Here is a 12,855-nt window from a genome sequence, read left to right as displayed (position 1 = left end):
CCGTAACTGCACCCCTTCATTCCCGACTGCTCACAGATCCTTGCACCTTCCTCCACTGCCACACAGCCCTCTGAGCCCAGAGCAGCTTCCTTCTCAGCCCCTTTCCTCCTTGTAGCACAGCCTCAGAGAATGTCCCAGAAATCCCATTGCCCCCAGCTCCAGATCCTTCCATGGCTCCCTAGTGCCCTAGGGAAAAACCCACCCTTCCTCCTTGAGGGCCACAGACCCCTGTGGTTCTGCCAGTCCAGCCACACTGGCCTCCTTGTTATGCCCCAGACACCCCAGCCTGCTCCCTCCCCAGGGCCGGACACGGCCTTGCTGGGTTAGCGTGCTCTGGTGGGTGGGAGGAGGTGACGGCCTCAATTCCACACCCCAGCTATGTGGGCCGGAAGCGGATGCAGGTGGAGCACCCCGAGAAGGCTGTGCCCCGCGTGAGGAACCTGGTGGAGGCCGACTACTCCTACTGGACACTGGCCTACGTCATCTCCTTGCAAGGCGCCCGCAAGCTGCTGGCGGCCCAGCCGCTCTCCAAGATGCTGCCCGTGGACGAGTTCCTGCCGGTCATGTTTGACAAGCACCCAGTGTGAGAAGGGGTGCCCGGGCAGTGGGCTGTGGTCGCAGGCGGCAGTCCTGGAGGGGGCGGGGTAGGCAGCCCTGGAGGGGGCGGGGCATGAGGATCTGGGGGCGGGGCAGGAAGGTGCCGTTTTCTCTGCCCACTTCCTTTGTGTGTCCCCTCCACTTCTGGCTCCATTTGAACCCCATCCCCCTTCTGTCTCAGCCTGTTCCCTTTCACTTCTCCCTCCATCGGCCCCGGCCCCTCCACCCACTGCTGCCTCTTACTCCCTGCCCTTCCAGGTCCGAGTATAAGACCCACTTCTCCCCTCGCAACCTGCGCGCCTTCTCCGTGGAGCCTCTGCTTGTGTTCCCCACGCACTACACGGGGGACGACGGGTACGTGAGCGACACAGAGACCTCGGTTGTGTGGAACAACGAGCACGTCAAGACCGACTGGGACCGCGCCAAGTCCCAGAAGATGAGGGAGCAGCAGGCCCTAAGCCGAGAGGCCAAAAACTCGGATGTGCTACAGTCCCCGCTGGACAGCGCTGCCCGGGACGAGCTCTGAGGGGCAGCGGCCACAGCAGCCTCCGTGTGCTTGCTCGGGACAGCAGGGCCCCTGCGGACCCTGGCAGGCCTGGGAGGGCTCTCCATGCAGGGTGGTGGCCAGCCAGCTCTTGCTCAGCAATCTTGTACACACAGGCAGCATTAATGGAGTGCCTACTGTATGCCAGGCATAGTGTTTTGCACTGGGAGACTGGGTGGGAACAAGCCATCATTCCTCTCCACGTGCCTGACATTTCTTAAGCATTGACTATGTACCAGGTTCGTGGGTGATGGCCGTGAATGAGGCATAATAATTTCCTCAGTGATGATTCAGGCATCAAGCATTTATTGACGCCCCCCCAAGAATCAGGCACTAGTGATACACATTCATTTTTTAAAGATTAATTTAAGTATTTATTGAGTGCCTACTGACGGTTGGGCACCATTTCAGGCTCTGGGAATATTGAGATAATTAAGACACTTTCATTTATTCAGACACACATCAGGCACCTACTATGTGCCTGGTACTTGAGACACAAAAGTTCTTATCAACTCCGTGCTGTTACTGAGTGTCTGCTGTGCGCCAGAAGCTGAGCTGGGTGCTAGGCGTGGAGATGAACAAGGTGCTTTTCTCTCTCTAATTGGCTTCTTCCCCACTCACCTGAAGAGCACCTACTGTGTGCGCTAGACATTCGTGATACAAAACAGTATAACCCTTGTTCAGTCACTACATTTGATTTCCCACATGTGTCCTGGGCCCCAGAGATGAACAGAGAGAGTCCTTTCATTTCATGCCTTAGGCATTTATTGAGTGCCTACTGTGTACCAGACCTTGTGGACGCCCAGTGGGGTTAGCGAAGGGTTGAGTTTGAGTCCTTATTCATCCCCCAGCCACCTGAGCTATGTGCAGGTCACCACCCCGGAGGGAGGGTGACTTCTCTCACCAGGGGCTTCTGCTGGCCCCAGTAACCACATGGCCGCTTGCAGGTTCCTGCACCAGCCCCCCTGGCGGGGGCGGGGTGAGGAAGGGGCTGGGTCTCCCCGCCTGCTCCTGGTGCTGTTTGCTTGACTTCCCAGGCCTGCGTCTCAGGTGTGGTGTCCGCCTGCTCAGTGGGATTCCTCTGCCTAAGCCTTTGGGGGGCTCAGAGGCACTGGGGTGCTGCCTGCACTTGGGCAGAATGTTCCTGGCCCAGGCTGGGGGCTTGCTGCGCCTTCAGCCGGAAGTGAATGTCAGAGCCGGCCAGCGGTGCTCCCTCTTCGGGATGGACACTGCTTGCTGGGTCGGATCCTGGATAACTTGCTTATTTTTTTATTAAACAGTCCTGGATGGTTTTCACGTAAGTCTGTGTTCTTTTTATTTAATCCTCACCTGAGGATACGTTTATTGATTTTGAGGGAGAGAGAGAACAGGAAACATTGATGGTTGCCTCCCACATGTGCCCTGACTGGGAATGAACCCACAACCTTTTCGGCGTATGGGACGGGGAAGACGCTCCAACCGAGTCACCAGGCCAGGGCGGTGTTCTCACTGCCAACACGCCACACCCAGTCCCCTCACCTGTTGCTGGCCAAGGTGTGGGATGCAACCAGTGCTGGAGAGAAGCTGAGGGGGGCGTGAGTGTGGGTGAGGGGGCAGGGAGAGCCCTGTGGCCCAGCCTGTCCCGTGAAGCATGCCCTAAAAGACAGATGGCCAAGCTCACTCTATCCTGTGGGGTCAGCTGCAGGGTTGTTTCAGTTGACAGACTGTGGAGCGGGACTTTCATGGTTGGGAGCCCCCAGAAAACGGACTAAGATGGGGGTTTGGTGTCCAGGAAGTCCCCACAGGAAGCCCCGGTGGTGGTGGGACAGGAGACAGGGAGGAAGTGGCTGCAGGAGGCACCAGCAGGCAGTTGGGCACCTGGGGGGTCTCGGGGACACGGCCTGGAGCAGAGGCCTCCGTGGTCCCACCTCAGGGATTTGGATTTTCTGTGTCAAATAGTTCAGGGTTCTCAAGATCCGTAAGACCTTAGGGTGCAACTAAGCAAACTAAAAAAGCAAAACCAAGTTGTCCTCAGAGAACATTTTGGTAAAAAACGTAGCCTTATCCACCTGCCTGGAGCATATCTATACACATTTTTAAAAAGGATCATGTGCTGGGCTGGTGTGGCTCAGTGGTTGAGCATGAACCAGGAGGTCACGGTTCGATTCCTGGTCAGGGCACATGCCCCGGGTTTCACGCTCAATCCCCAGTGTGGGGCGTGTGGAAGGCAGCTGATCTATCGATGGTTCTCTCATTAATGCTTCTGTCTCTGCCTCTCCCTTTCTCTCTCTGAAATCAATAAAAACATTTTAAACAATAATAAAAAAGAGGATCATGTTACATACACTCTACTCCAACCTGCTTTCTTCTCCCCCATCCAACACATTTTTATTTCATATACATGCGATCAATCTTCTTTTAAAGTTTAACACATTGTGGACCTGATCTACCGCTGTTCTACCGGTTCTTTTTTTTTTTTTAATTATTTTATTGATTTTTTTACAGAGAGGAAGGGAAAGATATAGTTAGAAACATCGATGAGAGAGAAACATCAATCAGCTGCCTCCTGCACACCTCCCACTGGGGATGTGCCCGCAACCCAGGCACATGCCCTTGACCGGAATCGAACCTGGGACCCTTCAGTCCGCAGGCGGACGCTCCATCCACTGAGCCAAACCGGTTTCGGCACTGCCGGTTCTTTTTGGTTGTAGCATGAGCTATTCTGTGGCGGGTGGGCCATTCCGGTTGGAAAACAGCACAGCGCGCAGTGAACAGCATCGTGTGACACCCCTGCTGCTGGGTTTGGATTCAGTTGGGTAAGTTGGTAACAAAACTGCACTCTGAGCTTCAGAAGCGGCCGGCGGAGTTATGTTCTTGTCAACGCCTCAGCCTTCATCCAGGGAGGCTGATCCGAGTTTAGTAACCAGTCCCCTCTTAGGGACGTTGGAATCACTTCTCACCGGTTACAGTTACATGTTTCAGGTCGTATGTTAATCCAGTGGGTCTCAACTGGGAGGGATACGGCCCCTCAGGGACATTGGCTGACGGCGGAAGCATTCCTGGTGATCACGCTATTGGTGTCCAGTGGACGGACAGAAGCCAGAGGTGCAGCTAAACGTCCTGCAGAGCACAGAGCAGCCCCAGAACCAAGAATGAGGGGCTCCCAAAGCCCCCGACGCCAGGATTGAGACTCTGCACCCAATACCATCGGCCTCTTGGGGACATGAGCCTAGAGGGTCTTTGTGGCACGCAGTGGGGTTTTTTGCTGCAAAATGTCTCTGATTGAACCAGCTTCTCAGGCTCTGCCTCCAGATCGAAGGGGTTAGAAGCTTGTGGGCAGTGCCTGGGGATCTGAATTTCATTCTGAACGCCCCACCCTCGCATCCAATTATCTAACTGAGATCTTTCCTTTTCTCTTACCCTCCAGGAGAGCCGATCATTCCTTCTGTAATGGTTCCTATAGATAGTGTTTTAGATGTTTCTATGGCTTTTTAGAGAGAGAGTGAAGGGAGAGGGAGAGAAACATCAATTAGCTCACAACCAGGGCATATGCCTGGCTGGGAATTGAACCAGTAACCTTTTGGTGCACAGGACAATGCCCAACCAACAAAGCCACACCGGCCAGGATATAGTGTGTGTGTGTGTGTGTGTGTGTGTGTGTGTGTGTAGAGTTTTAATGTAACTTTGAATTGAAAAGTGATTCATGTTCATGGAAAAAGCCTTCAGTTGGCCCATCAGCTCATTGTCTTTGCTTGCTGTGGTTGCAATAACAAAGTTCCACGGATTTAGTGACCTAACACACATTGCCCCGCGGAAGTGGCTCAGTTGGTTGAGTGTTGCCCTATGCGCCGAAGGGTGCTGGTTCGATTATCTGGGTTGCAGTCAGAGTGTTCGAAAGGCAGCCAATCGATGATTCCCTCTCACATGGATCTCCTTCTCTCTCCCTCCCTTCCTCTCTCTAAGCATGTCCTCAGGTGAGGATTTTTAAAAAATAAGTAATAAAACAACGCACATTTATTCTCATGTCGTTCTGGAGGCCAGGAGTCTGAAATCAGTTGCACTGGCTGCAAAGTGTCAGCGGGGCTGGTTCCTTGGGAGGATCCAGGAGGAGAACATGTTCTTGCCTTTTCCGGCTTCTGAGACTGTCGGCTTCCTGGGCCTGTGAGCCCTTCCGGCACCACGCGAACCTCTTGCTCCCTCATCACATCCACTTCTTCACCTGGCTTCTCTGGTTCCTCTTGTAAGGACCCTTGGGATTGACTACATTTAGGACCCACTCAAATAATCCAGAATAATCTCCCTGTCGTCTCAAAATCCTTCACTTAATCCCATGTGCGAAGTTCCTTTTGCCATTACAGTAACAGCCGCAGCCCTGGCCGGCAGGGCTCACTGATTGGGGTGTCGGGCTTTGCACCAAAGGGTCTCGGGTTCGATTCCTGGTCCAGAGCGTGTACCTCAGTTGCAGGCTCATTTATACAAACAGGCAGTGAGCCAGATGTGGCCCAGGGGCCATTGTTTGCCAAATTCTGGTGCAGAGGAGCAGGACCCGGCTGGTCCTGTAGGAATGATTTTGCAGAACTGGCTCACCCAGGGAACTGAGTCCCTCCACAGCCATAGAAGACAGGAAGTCAGGGGGTCCTTGAAACCTCCAACTTCGGGCACAGACCCCATACCTGTGATTAAGAAATAGGATCCACAACTATCTTTCTTTCTTTCTTTCTTTCTTTCTTTCTTTCTTTCTTTCTTTCTTTCTTTCTTTCTTTCTTTCTTCTTTCTTTCTTCTCTCTCTTTCTCTCTCTCTTTCTACCTCTCCCTCCTTCCCTCCCTCCCTCCCTCTTTCCTCTCTTTCTCTCTTTCTTTCATCATCAGAGGATATTTTTCCCATTGATTTTTAGAGAGAGTGAAGGGGGGGAGAGAGAAACATTGATATGAGAGAGACACATTGATTGGTTGCCTCCTGCACACACCCCAACCAGGGCCAGGGATCGAACCTGCAACCCTTTGGTGCCTGGGCCAACATTCTAACCACTGAGAACCCCGGCCAGGGCAGTTTAAAAAATGTTGTTATTGATTTTTTTATTTTTAGAGAGATAGAAACATCAGTGATGAGAATCGTCGATTGGCTGCCTCCCACACGCCCCCTGCTGGGGATCGAGCCCGTAACTCGGGCATATGCCTTGACCAGGGAATCCACCTGTGACCTGGTTCGTGGGTTGATGTTCAGTCATTGAGCCACACCGACCAGCACGCCTGCTTTCAGAGCCTGCCAACGTTGGCTGTCGACAGAGCGAAGAGGAGGAAAAACCAAGGTAGCAGTTCCTTCTTCCATCTGAAGTCCCACTGGTGCCTCCGGCTGGTGGACCCCAACAGGTGCCCAGCAACATGGGGGTCTGAGAGCGTGGCAGCAGCTTTGCAGCCTCTGCGGGAAAGGGGGTGGGTGGGGCAGGTGCTGCTGTCTACCCACAACTGCCTTCTCGTTAGTTACCGTACAGCATGGGCTGGTGAGGATGATGGTGTAATTGCAGGAGGCATAGTGAGAGAAACTATTATGTGTAGGTGCAGGATTAGGAGCAGAGTAATTACATGCAATGTAATAAGTTATGTAATGAAATGTAATCTCACAGAGATCATGAACCACATCATTGAGTTCAACCCTCCAGGAAACCGAATGTACATCTCGTAGACGTTGCCTGGGTGATCCTGCTATGTTGGCAGGTGACGCGATGAATAAACGGGGGAGAGATTAGGGTAGATGAAGGGGATGAGAGGGCGAGGAGAGGGCGAGGAGAGGGTGAAGGTCCGGTGTGAGTGGAGGGTGGAGTGAGCATGAGGGTGGTGCTAGAGTTTGCCTAAGGATGGGATCAGTGAGGGGGGAGGGAGTTGAAGAAGAATTATTCGGTCAAGGAGTGGGCAAACGATGGTCCATGGACCACATCTGGCCAGCCACCTATGTTTGTTGTTGTTTTTTAAGTTGAAGTGAAATTCAGATAAAATTAGCCACGTTCAAGTGTCCGACCTCATGGCATTTAGCACATTTACGCTGCTGTCCCACCGTTAGCTCTATCCGTTTCCAGAACTTTTTCATCTTCCCAAACGGAAACTCTGTCCCCATTAAACACTAACTTCACGTTCCCCTCCCCCAGCCCCTGGCACCCACGCATCCCATTTTCTGTCTCTATGAACCTTGACTCCTCTGGGGACCTTATGTAAGTGGGGTCACACAGTATTTGTCTTTTTGTGGCTTGTTTATTCAGCTCAGCACCATGTCCTCAATGCTCACCGTGCAGTAGCAGGTCAGCGTGTGCTTTCTTCTTAAGGTGGATTAATATTTCATCATATGGATGGACTATGTTGTTTTTCCATTCATCAGTGGACACTCGGATTGCTTCCATCTTTTTTTATACATTTTAAAAATTGATTTCAGACAGGAAGGGAGAGGGATAGAGAGATAAATATCCACGATGAGAGAGAATTATGGATCTGCTGCCTCCTTCACGTCCCCCACTAGGAATTGCGCCCACAACCAGGGCATGTGCCTTTGAACCTGGGACCTTTCAGTTCGCAGGCCGACGCTCTGTCCACTGAGCCAAACTGGCTAGGGTCATCTTTTGGCTAGTGTGACTAATGCTACTATGCACATGGGTGTGTAAGTATGTTATTGAGACGCAGCTTTCATTTTTTTCAGATACATATATCCAGAAGAAGATTTGCTGGGTCACATGGTAATTCTTTTTTTTTAATTTTTTGAGGAACCTCCAGACTGTTTTCCACAGCAGCTGCACCATTTTACATTCCCACGTACAGTTCACAAAGGTTCCAATTTCTCCACATCCTTGCTAGCACTTTTTATTTTTTTTAATGTTTTTTATTTTAATATGTAATTGATTTCAGAGCAAGGAAGGCAGAGGGAGAGAGATAGAAACATCAATGATGAGAGAGAATCATCCACTGGCTGTCTCCTGCACGCCCCCTACTGGGGATCCAACCTGCAACCCGGGCATGTGCCCTGACTGGGAATCCAACCGTGACCTCCTGGTTCATAAGTTGACGCCCAACCACTGAGCCACACCGGCTGGGCCTTGCTAACACTTTTTTAAAAAAATAGTAGCTATCCTGATGGGTCTGGAGTGGAGTCCTCCACTTTTTAATCCTTAGTTCCATGCTTAGTGTTTTTTATTAATCACATTTATGTTTCATTAAGTTATATCTCTGTGGGTGTATCTTGTGGGTATAAATATGTACAGCGAGTCTTTGAGCTTTACAAATGCGGTGTCATGTTTTCTGATGCCTCTCACTCAGCGTCACATTTCTAAGATTCACTTGTGTCTTTTGTCAGAGAAAAACCTTACCCATGGAGGATGGCAGAAGTATGCCTGTTCCCCGTCCAGAGGTGCAGCTCTGAGACTCATCAGAGCAAGATGCTTGTAGTTGCAAATGACTGTTTCTCACAGCACAGCAAGCAGCATGCTCCTCGGTCTTCGAGCCCCGTGGGGGACATGGTGGACCCCACGTACTGAGGGACACAGGGCCAGAGGCTGAGCATGGCTTGTAGCAAGCAGCAAACAAGCCAGCTCCCCCATCAGGGAGTGAGCAGTTACCGAACGCTGCATGGCCCGCCTGTGTTGCTATGGAAACTGCTGGGTCTTGGGGAAGAGATAAGGTCTTCAGTCTGGCACTGTCACCAAGAATGTTTGGGGACACTCGGGGTCCCTGGTGGGCTGGCCCTTTCGACATCATGCAGACAGCTGTGGTTCATCCACGTTTATAGCTGCATAATATCCCCGTGTGAAAAGACCGCATTGAGGGTGCTTTCCATCTTGTTGCCCACGTGTAAGTCTTGGGGGTGGAATGGCTGAGTTATGGGTAACCCCTGTGGTTTAGCCACTCTTTGTTCCACTTTTAGTCCCCCCTTTTCTTTTTCTTTTTTTTGAATCCTCACCTGATATTTTTCCATTGATTTTTACAGAGAGTGGGAGAGAGAGGGAAAGAAGGGGGAGAAATATTGATGTGAGAGAAACACATCGATTGGTTGCTTCCTGCATGCACCCCAACCAGGGCCTGGGCCAGATGGAGACTGCAACTGAGGTACGTGCCCTGGACCGGAATTGTACCCAGGACCTTTCAATCCACAGGCTGACGCTCTATCCACTGAGCCAAACCGGCTAGGGCTGGCCCTTTTTAAAATTTTATTTGCAACTAAAAGCATCCATGAAATCCATTCCTGATGGTGAATCCCATGGCCGGGCTCTGGCCACTCAAACACAGAAGTAGCCCAGATCTTAGGAGGGGAGTCCCTGAATTTACCGAGGGAATCCAAGCTGCATGTGACTCAGTTTCTGCTCCCTGATGAGATGAAGGCTCAAAGCAGAAATTCAGTTTAGCTGTAGAAAAAGGAAGTCTCTGTTCTTGAGATTAAATAAATAAAACAAAACAAATAAAATGAGGCTAATTATGTTCGATTCTCACCTGCTACATCAAAACAAAACAAAATCCCAAACATGGGGCTCTGGGTTGAATTGGGGGGCGGCGGGGGGGGGGTGTCCCTGGCTTTGGTGTTCTAACTTGCTTGAGCTAAGGGCAACAGCTGCCCAATGTCCCGGATTCGAATCCTGACTCCACCCCTTTTCCTGCCCTGTGAGGTGGGCAACGCTGCAACAGCATCCGCCCATAGGACAGGCTGCGCGCGCATTTCTGTGTGTCTGGGAATGCAGAGCCATCACCATGCGTCCGAGGCGGGGTGCTTTTCCTTTTTTTAATATCTGCTGTTAATAAAATATTTTTACAGAGACCAAAAAATCAGAATAGTGCAAAACATCTCCACATCATGCATTCATGACCACTTTTCATGGGTTTTAGACATTTGTTCCAAGTCACATATTTACAGAGAAATGGGGGCATCTGTGACGATGCTAGACCGACAGGATGGAGTTAAAAGTGTTTTGAGTTCACATTTGCAGTTACATGCTGAGAGGAGACGCATAGAGGAAAACCTCCCTGGCAGGTTTCAGGGCCTGAGGGGTGGGGCCGGGGCTGGGTCTGAACCCCCTGCACCCCACCTGTGTGGCCGGGATGCACAGGGAACCCTACACCTGTGGCCCAGCCTGGAGTCACTATGGCTGGGCAGGGGTGAGGGGATGGGGGGGGGCGGAGGGGGGAGGAGGTCTTACTCAACACCATCAACTGGATTTCTCTCTTTTAAAAAAATAAAAGGCAAAGAGAAAAGCAACACGTGTCAGCGAAGACGACTTTGGTCCTTGACAATTCTTAGGAAAGCATGTCCAGGGGACGTTCAGGGTCTGGATACGAACCAAGTCCCCAGAGAGCGCCCCTTCCCCTGCATCCAGACGGCAGAGCTTGGGGGGACTCTGGGATGTTCCTGCGGTCCCGCCCCTCGGTGTCCCTGTCTGCAGGATGGACAGTGCGGGGGCTGGACATTGGGGACAAAAAGGTCTCTGAGGTCCCAGCAGAGAGGTCCCAAGGATTTCTAGTTGGGTGTTAAGTGTTTTTTGCATCTCTGATGGGGGCACGGTGAGGTTTCAGGCTCTGGTGCCTGAGTCTGAGAGTTTGGGGGACATGGCCAGGTACCTCCTCCTTGTAGGTAAACCCTTCTAGGTGAGGCTGGTGAGAGCCAGAGTCGGTCCCTTCTCCTTCCAGGGCACCAGTTTTGCCTTTTCTCCTCTGTCTCTGCAGCTCCCCCTCTCTGAGTCTCTCTCCACCTCAGGGTCTCTCTCTGTCCCCATCGGGGTGTGACCTCTTTTTCCTGACTTCCCTTCTCTCTCCCTCTTTCTCTTGGTCTTACTCTGCGCCTGTCCCTCTTGGGGAGGGGACTGGCTCTGCCCAAGATGTTCCTCTTGTCCACCTCTCTACCTCGTCAGAGGCCCACGCTACTTCACCTGTTTCCTGATCCACGGAAAACTTGGGCCATATCTTGGCATGAAGCAAGGTCAACGCCACCCCATCAGGGCTAAGAACCCTGGTCACCCCAGGTGAGGTGGCAGAAGCCTAGAGGGATCCTCCCAGCTTGGGCACTAAATACACTTGCTGGGTGGCCTTGGGGCAAGTCCCGCTCCTCTCTGAGCCTAGTTGCTCCTGATTCCAAACCCTTCCAACTCCCTGGTTTCCTCCCGTCTCGCCCACATCCTCTCTTCACTCTGTCTTGTGACTCAGCCACAGTCGGGCTCAAACACCTCCTGTGTACCCAGCTCTGTGTTGGAGGCGAAGGTTGATAGGGATGGTCATGGACAGACACACATGTGGATGCGTGGGCACACACAGATGTTCCCCAAGACATAACTCAACTAGGCATGCCTCGTTGTCATCCCTGTGCCCAACAGCCTGCATAGGCCTTGGGAGGCCTCAGACCCCAGCCTGGAGAAGACAGAGCCGGTCACCAACACCCCCAGTCCCACTGCTTCTGGGGCAAAGGGTGGGGAGTCCTGAAGGGGAACAGCGATGATTTTCTATAGGAGACATTTGTGCTGAGTTCTGCGGGATGAGTAAGTTCTCTGGGAAAAGAAGGAGGAAATTTCCCAATCAACCTGTTCAGGCTGGTGCGGGAAAACCTGTCTCTTCCCCCTCCCCTCCGCACCCCCGCCCCCACAAACACACACCCCTACCCCTGGAGTTTCTAGTTTCTTTTGTTCTTTCCTATCTGGAGAATTCTGGGAGAGGAAGAAGCCGGCAGGGGGCTGGGTCCAGAGAATCCCAAATCCTCACTTTTTGTTGGCAGGAGGTCAAGAGTTCTCAGGGTAGCTCCCATGGGGTCCTAGCAGAAAGGGCTGAGGGCAGGCGGTTTTTCTTGGCAACCAGAGGTGGGAGGGGGCAGTAATAGGCTTGGCCCAGACCCCCATTCCTTGTAAGGGTTGGGGGAGGTCCCCTGAGGGGGGTTAGCAGCAATGGGGAGCTCTGTGGGGTCATCTCAGTCCACCCTCGGATGGGGCACACAGGCCAAAGGGAGCGGGGACAAGGCCGGCACTGGGTCCCTCACAACTCTTTGCGGCTTTTTGCCATCTGTCAAATGAGTGAGTTGAACTCTATGATATGAGGACTGGGTATGTGGGGGGTAAAGAGGAGAAAAAACCCACAGGGAAATGCGGGTGCCCCAGAGCCCTTCCCTGGGCCCCCAGGGTTTGGGCGCCGGAGGGCGCATGTGCTTTTGAAATTCCATCCTCCTCTCTCTCCCCGTTTATTTTTTGCACAAGGGTCCACCATCCTAGCCCCTCCAGCCCCCAGACTACCAGGGGGTGCTCCAGGAAGCCCTGCCCCTTGCCTCGGGCCTGCCCCTCGAGGGAGCCGAAAGTTCCATACTTGGCAACTGGTCTTGGGCCCCAGGGGTTGGGGACCCGTCTTATGGCTTTTCCTTGGGACAGGAGGCAGGGGACCAGAGCCCGGGGACCAGGCCTCCTCCATAAGGGGCGGGGTTCTCCCATCCTAGCTCCATAGGCCCCGTAGGCGCGGCAGGCGTGGCCGCAAGGGGAGAATGTGGCTTTTTCCTTCCCCGCGCCCTAGGGAGTGGCCTCCCGAGGGGGCGGAGCATCGTCCATTCACAATTCCTCAGTGGGAAGCTAAGTCCAGCGCGCAGGCGCACACTGTCTTCGGCGCGGAGTCCGCAGACTCGCCCTCAGGAAGGTCCCAGCACGCAGGCGCCCGCCCCGCCCCTTCGCGCAGGCGCAGTGCTGCCCGCCCGCGCCCCCAGCCTAGGACGCAGGCGTGGCACCACCCTCCTCGGCGGAGCG

General features: G+C 52.9%; 2 protein-coding genes across 2 annotated transcripts in view; one reads left to right on the top strand and one right to left on the bottom strand.

Annotated features, from left to right (window-relative positions):
- The window catches only part of COLGALT1 (collagen beta(1-O)galactosyltransferase 1), an 18,627-nt gene extending 16,185 nt beyond the window's left edge, over positions 1 to 2,442 (top strand). Inside the window, exons 11-12 of the mRNA XM_006772405.1 lie at positions 377 to 583; positions 856 to 2,442. Of these exons, the coding sequence (XP_006772468.1) occupies positions 377 to 583; positions 856 to 1,123 (475 nt within the window). The 3' untranslated portion in view covers positions 1,124 to 2,442. The remainder of the gene's footprint in view (positions 1 to 376; positions 584 to 855) is intronic.
- A 6,123-nt stretch (positions 2,443 to 8,565) lies between these two features.
- Positions 8,566 to 12,855, bottom strand: part of UNC13A (unc-13 homolog A (C. elegans)) — a 91,622-nt gene continuing 87,332 nt past the window's right edge. The window contains exon 46 of the mRNA XM_015569578.1: positions 8,566 to 8,633. Within this exon, the coding sequence (XP_015425064.1) occupies positions 8,566 to 8,633 (68 nt within the window). The remainder of the gene's footprint in view (positions 8,634 to 12,855) is intronic.

The sequence above is a fragment of the Myotis davidii genome, unplaced genomic scaffold (assembly GCF_000327345.1).
Source record: "Myotis davidii unplaced genomic scaffold, ASM32734v1 scaffold306, whole genome shotgun sequence".
NCBI lineage: Eukaryota > Metazoa > Chordata > Mammalia > Chiroptera > Vespertilionidae > Myotis > Myotis davidii.
This window is presented reverse-complemented; position numbering and strand designations above follow the sequence as displayed.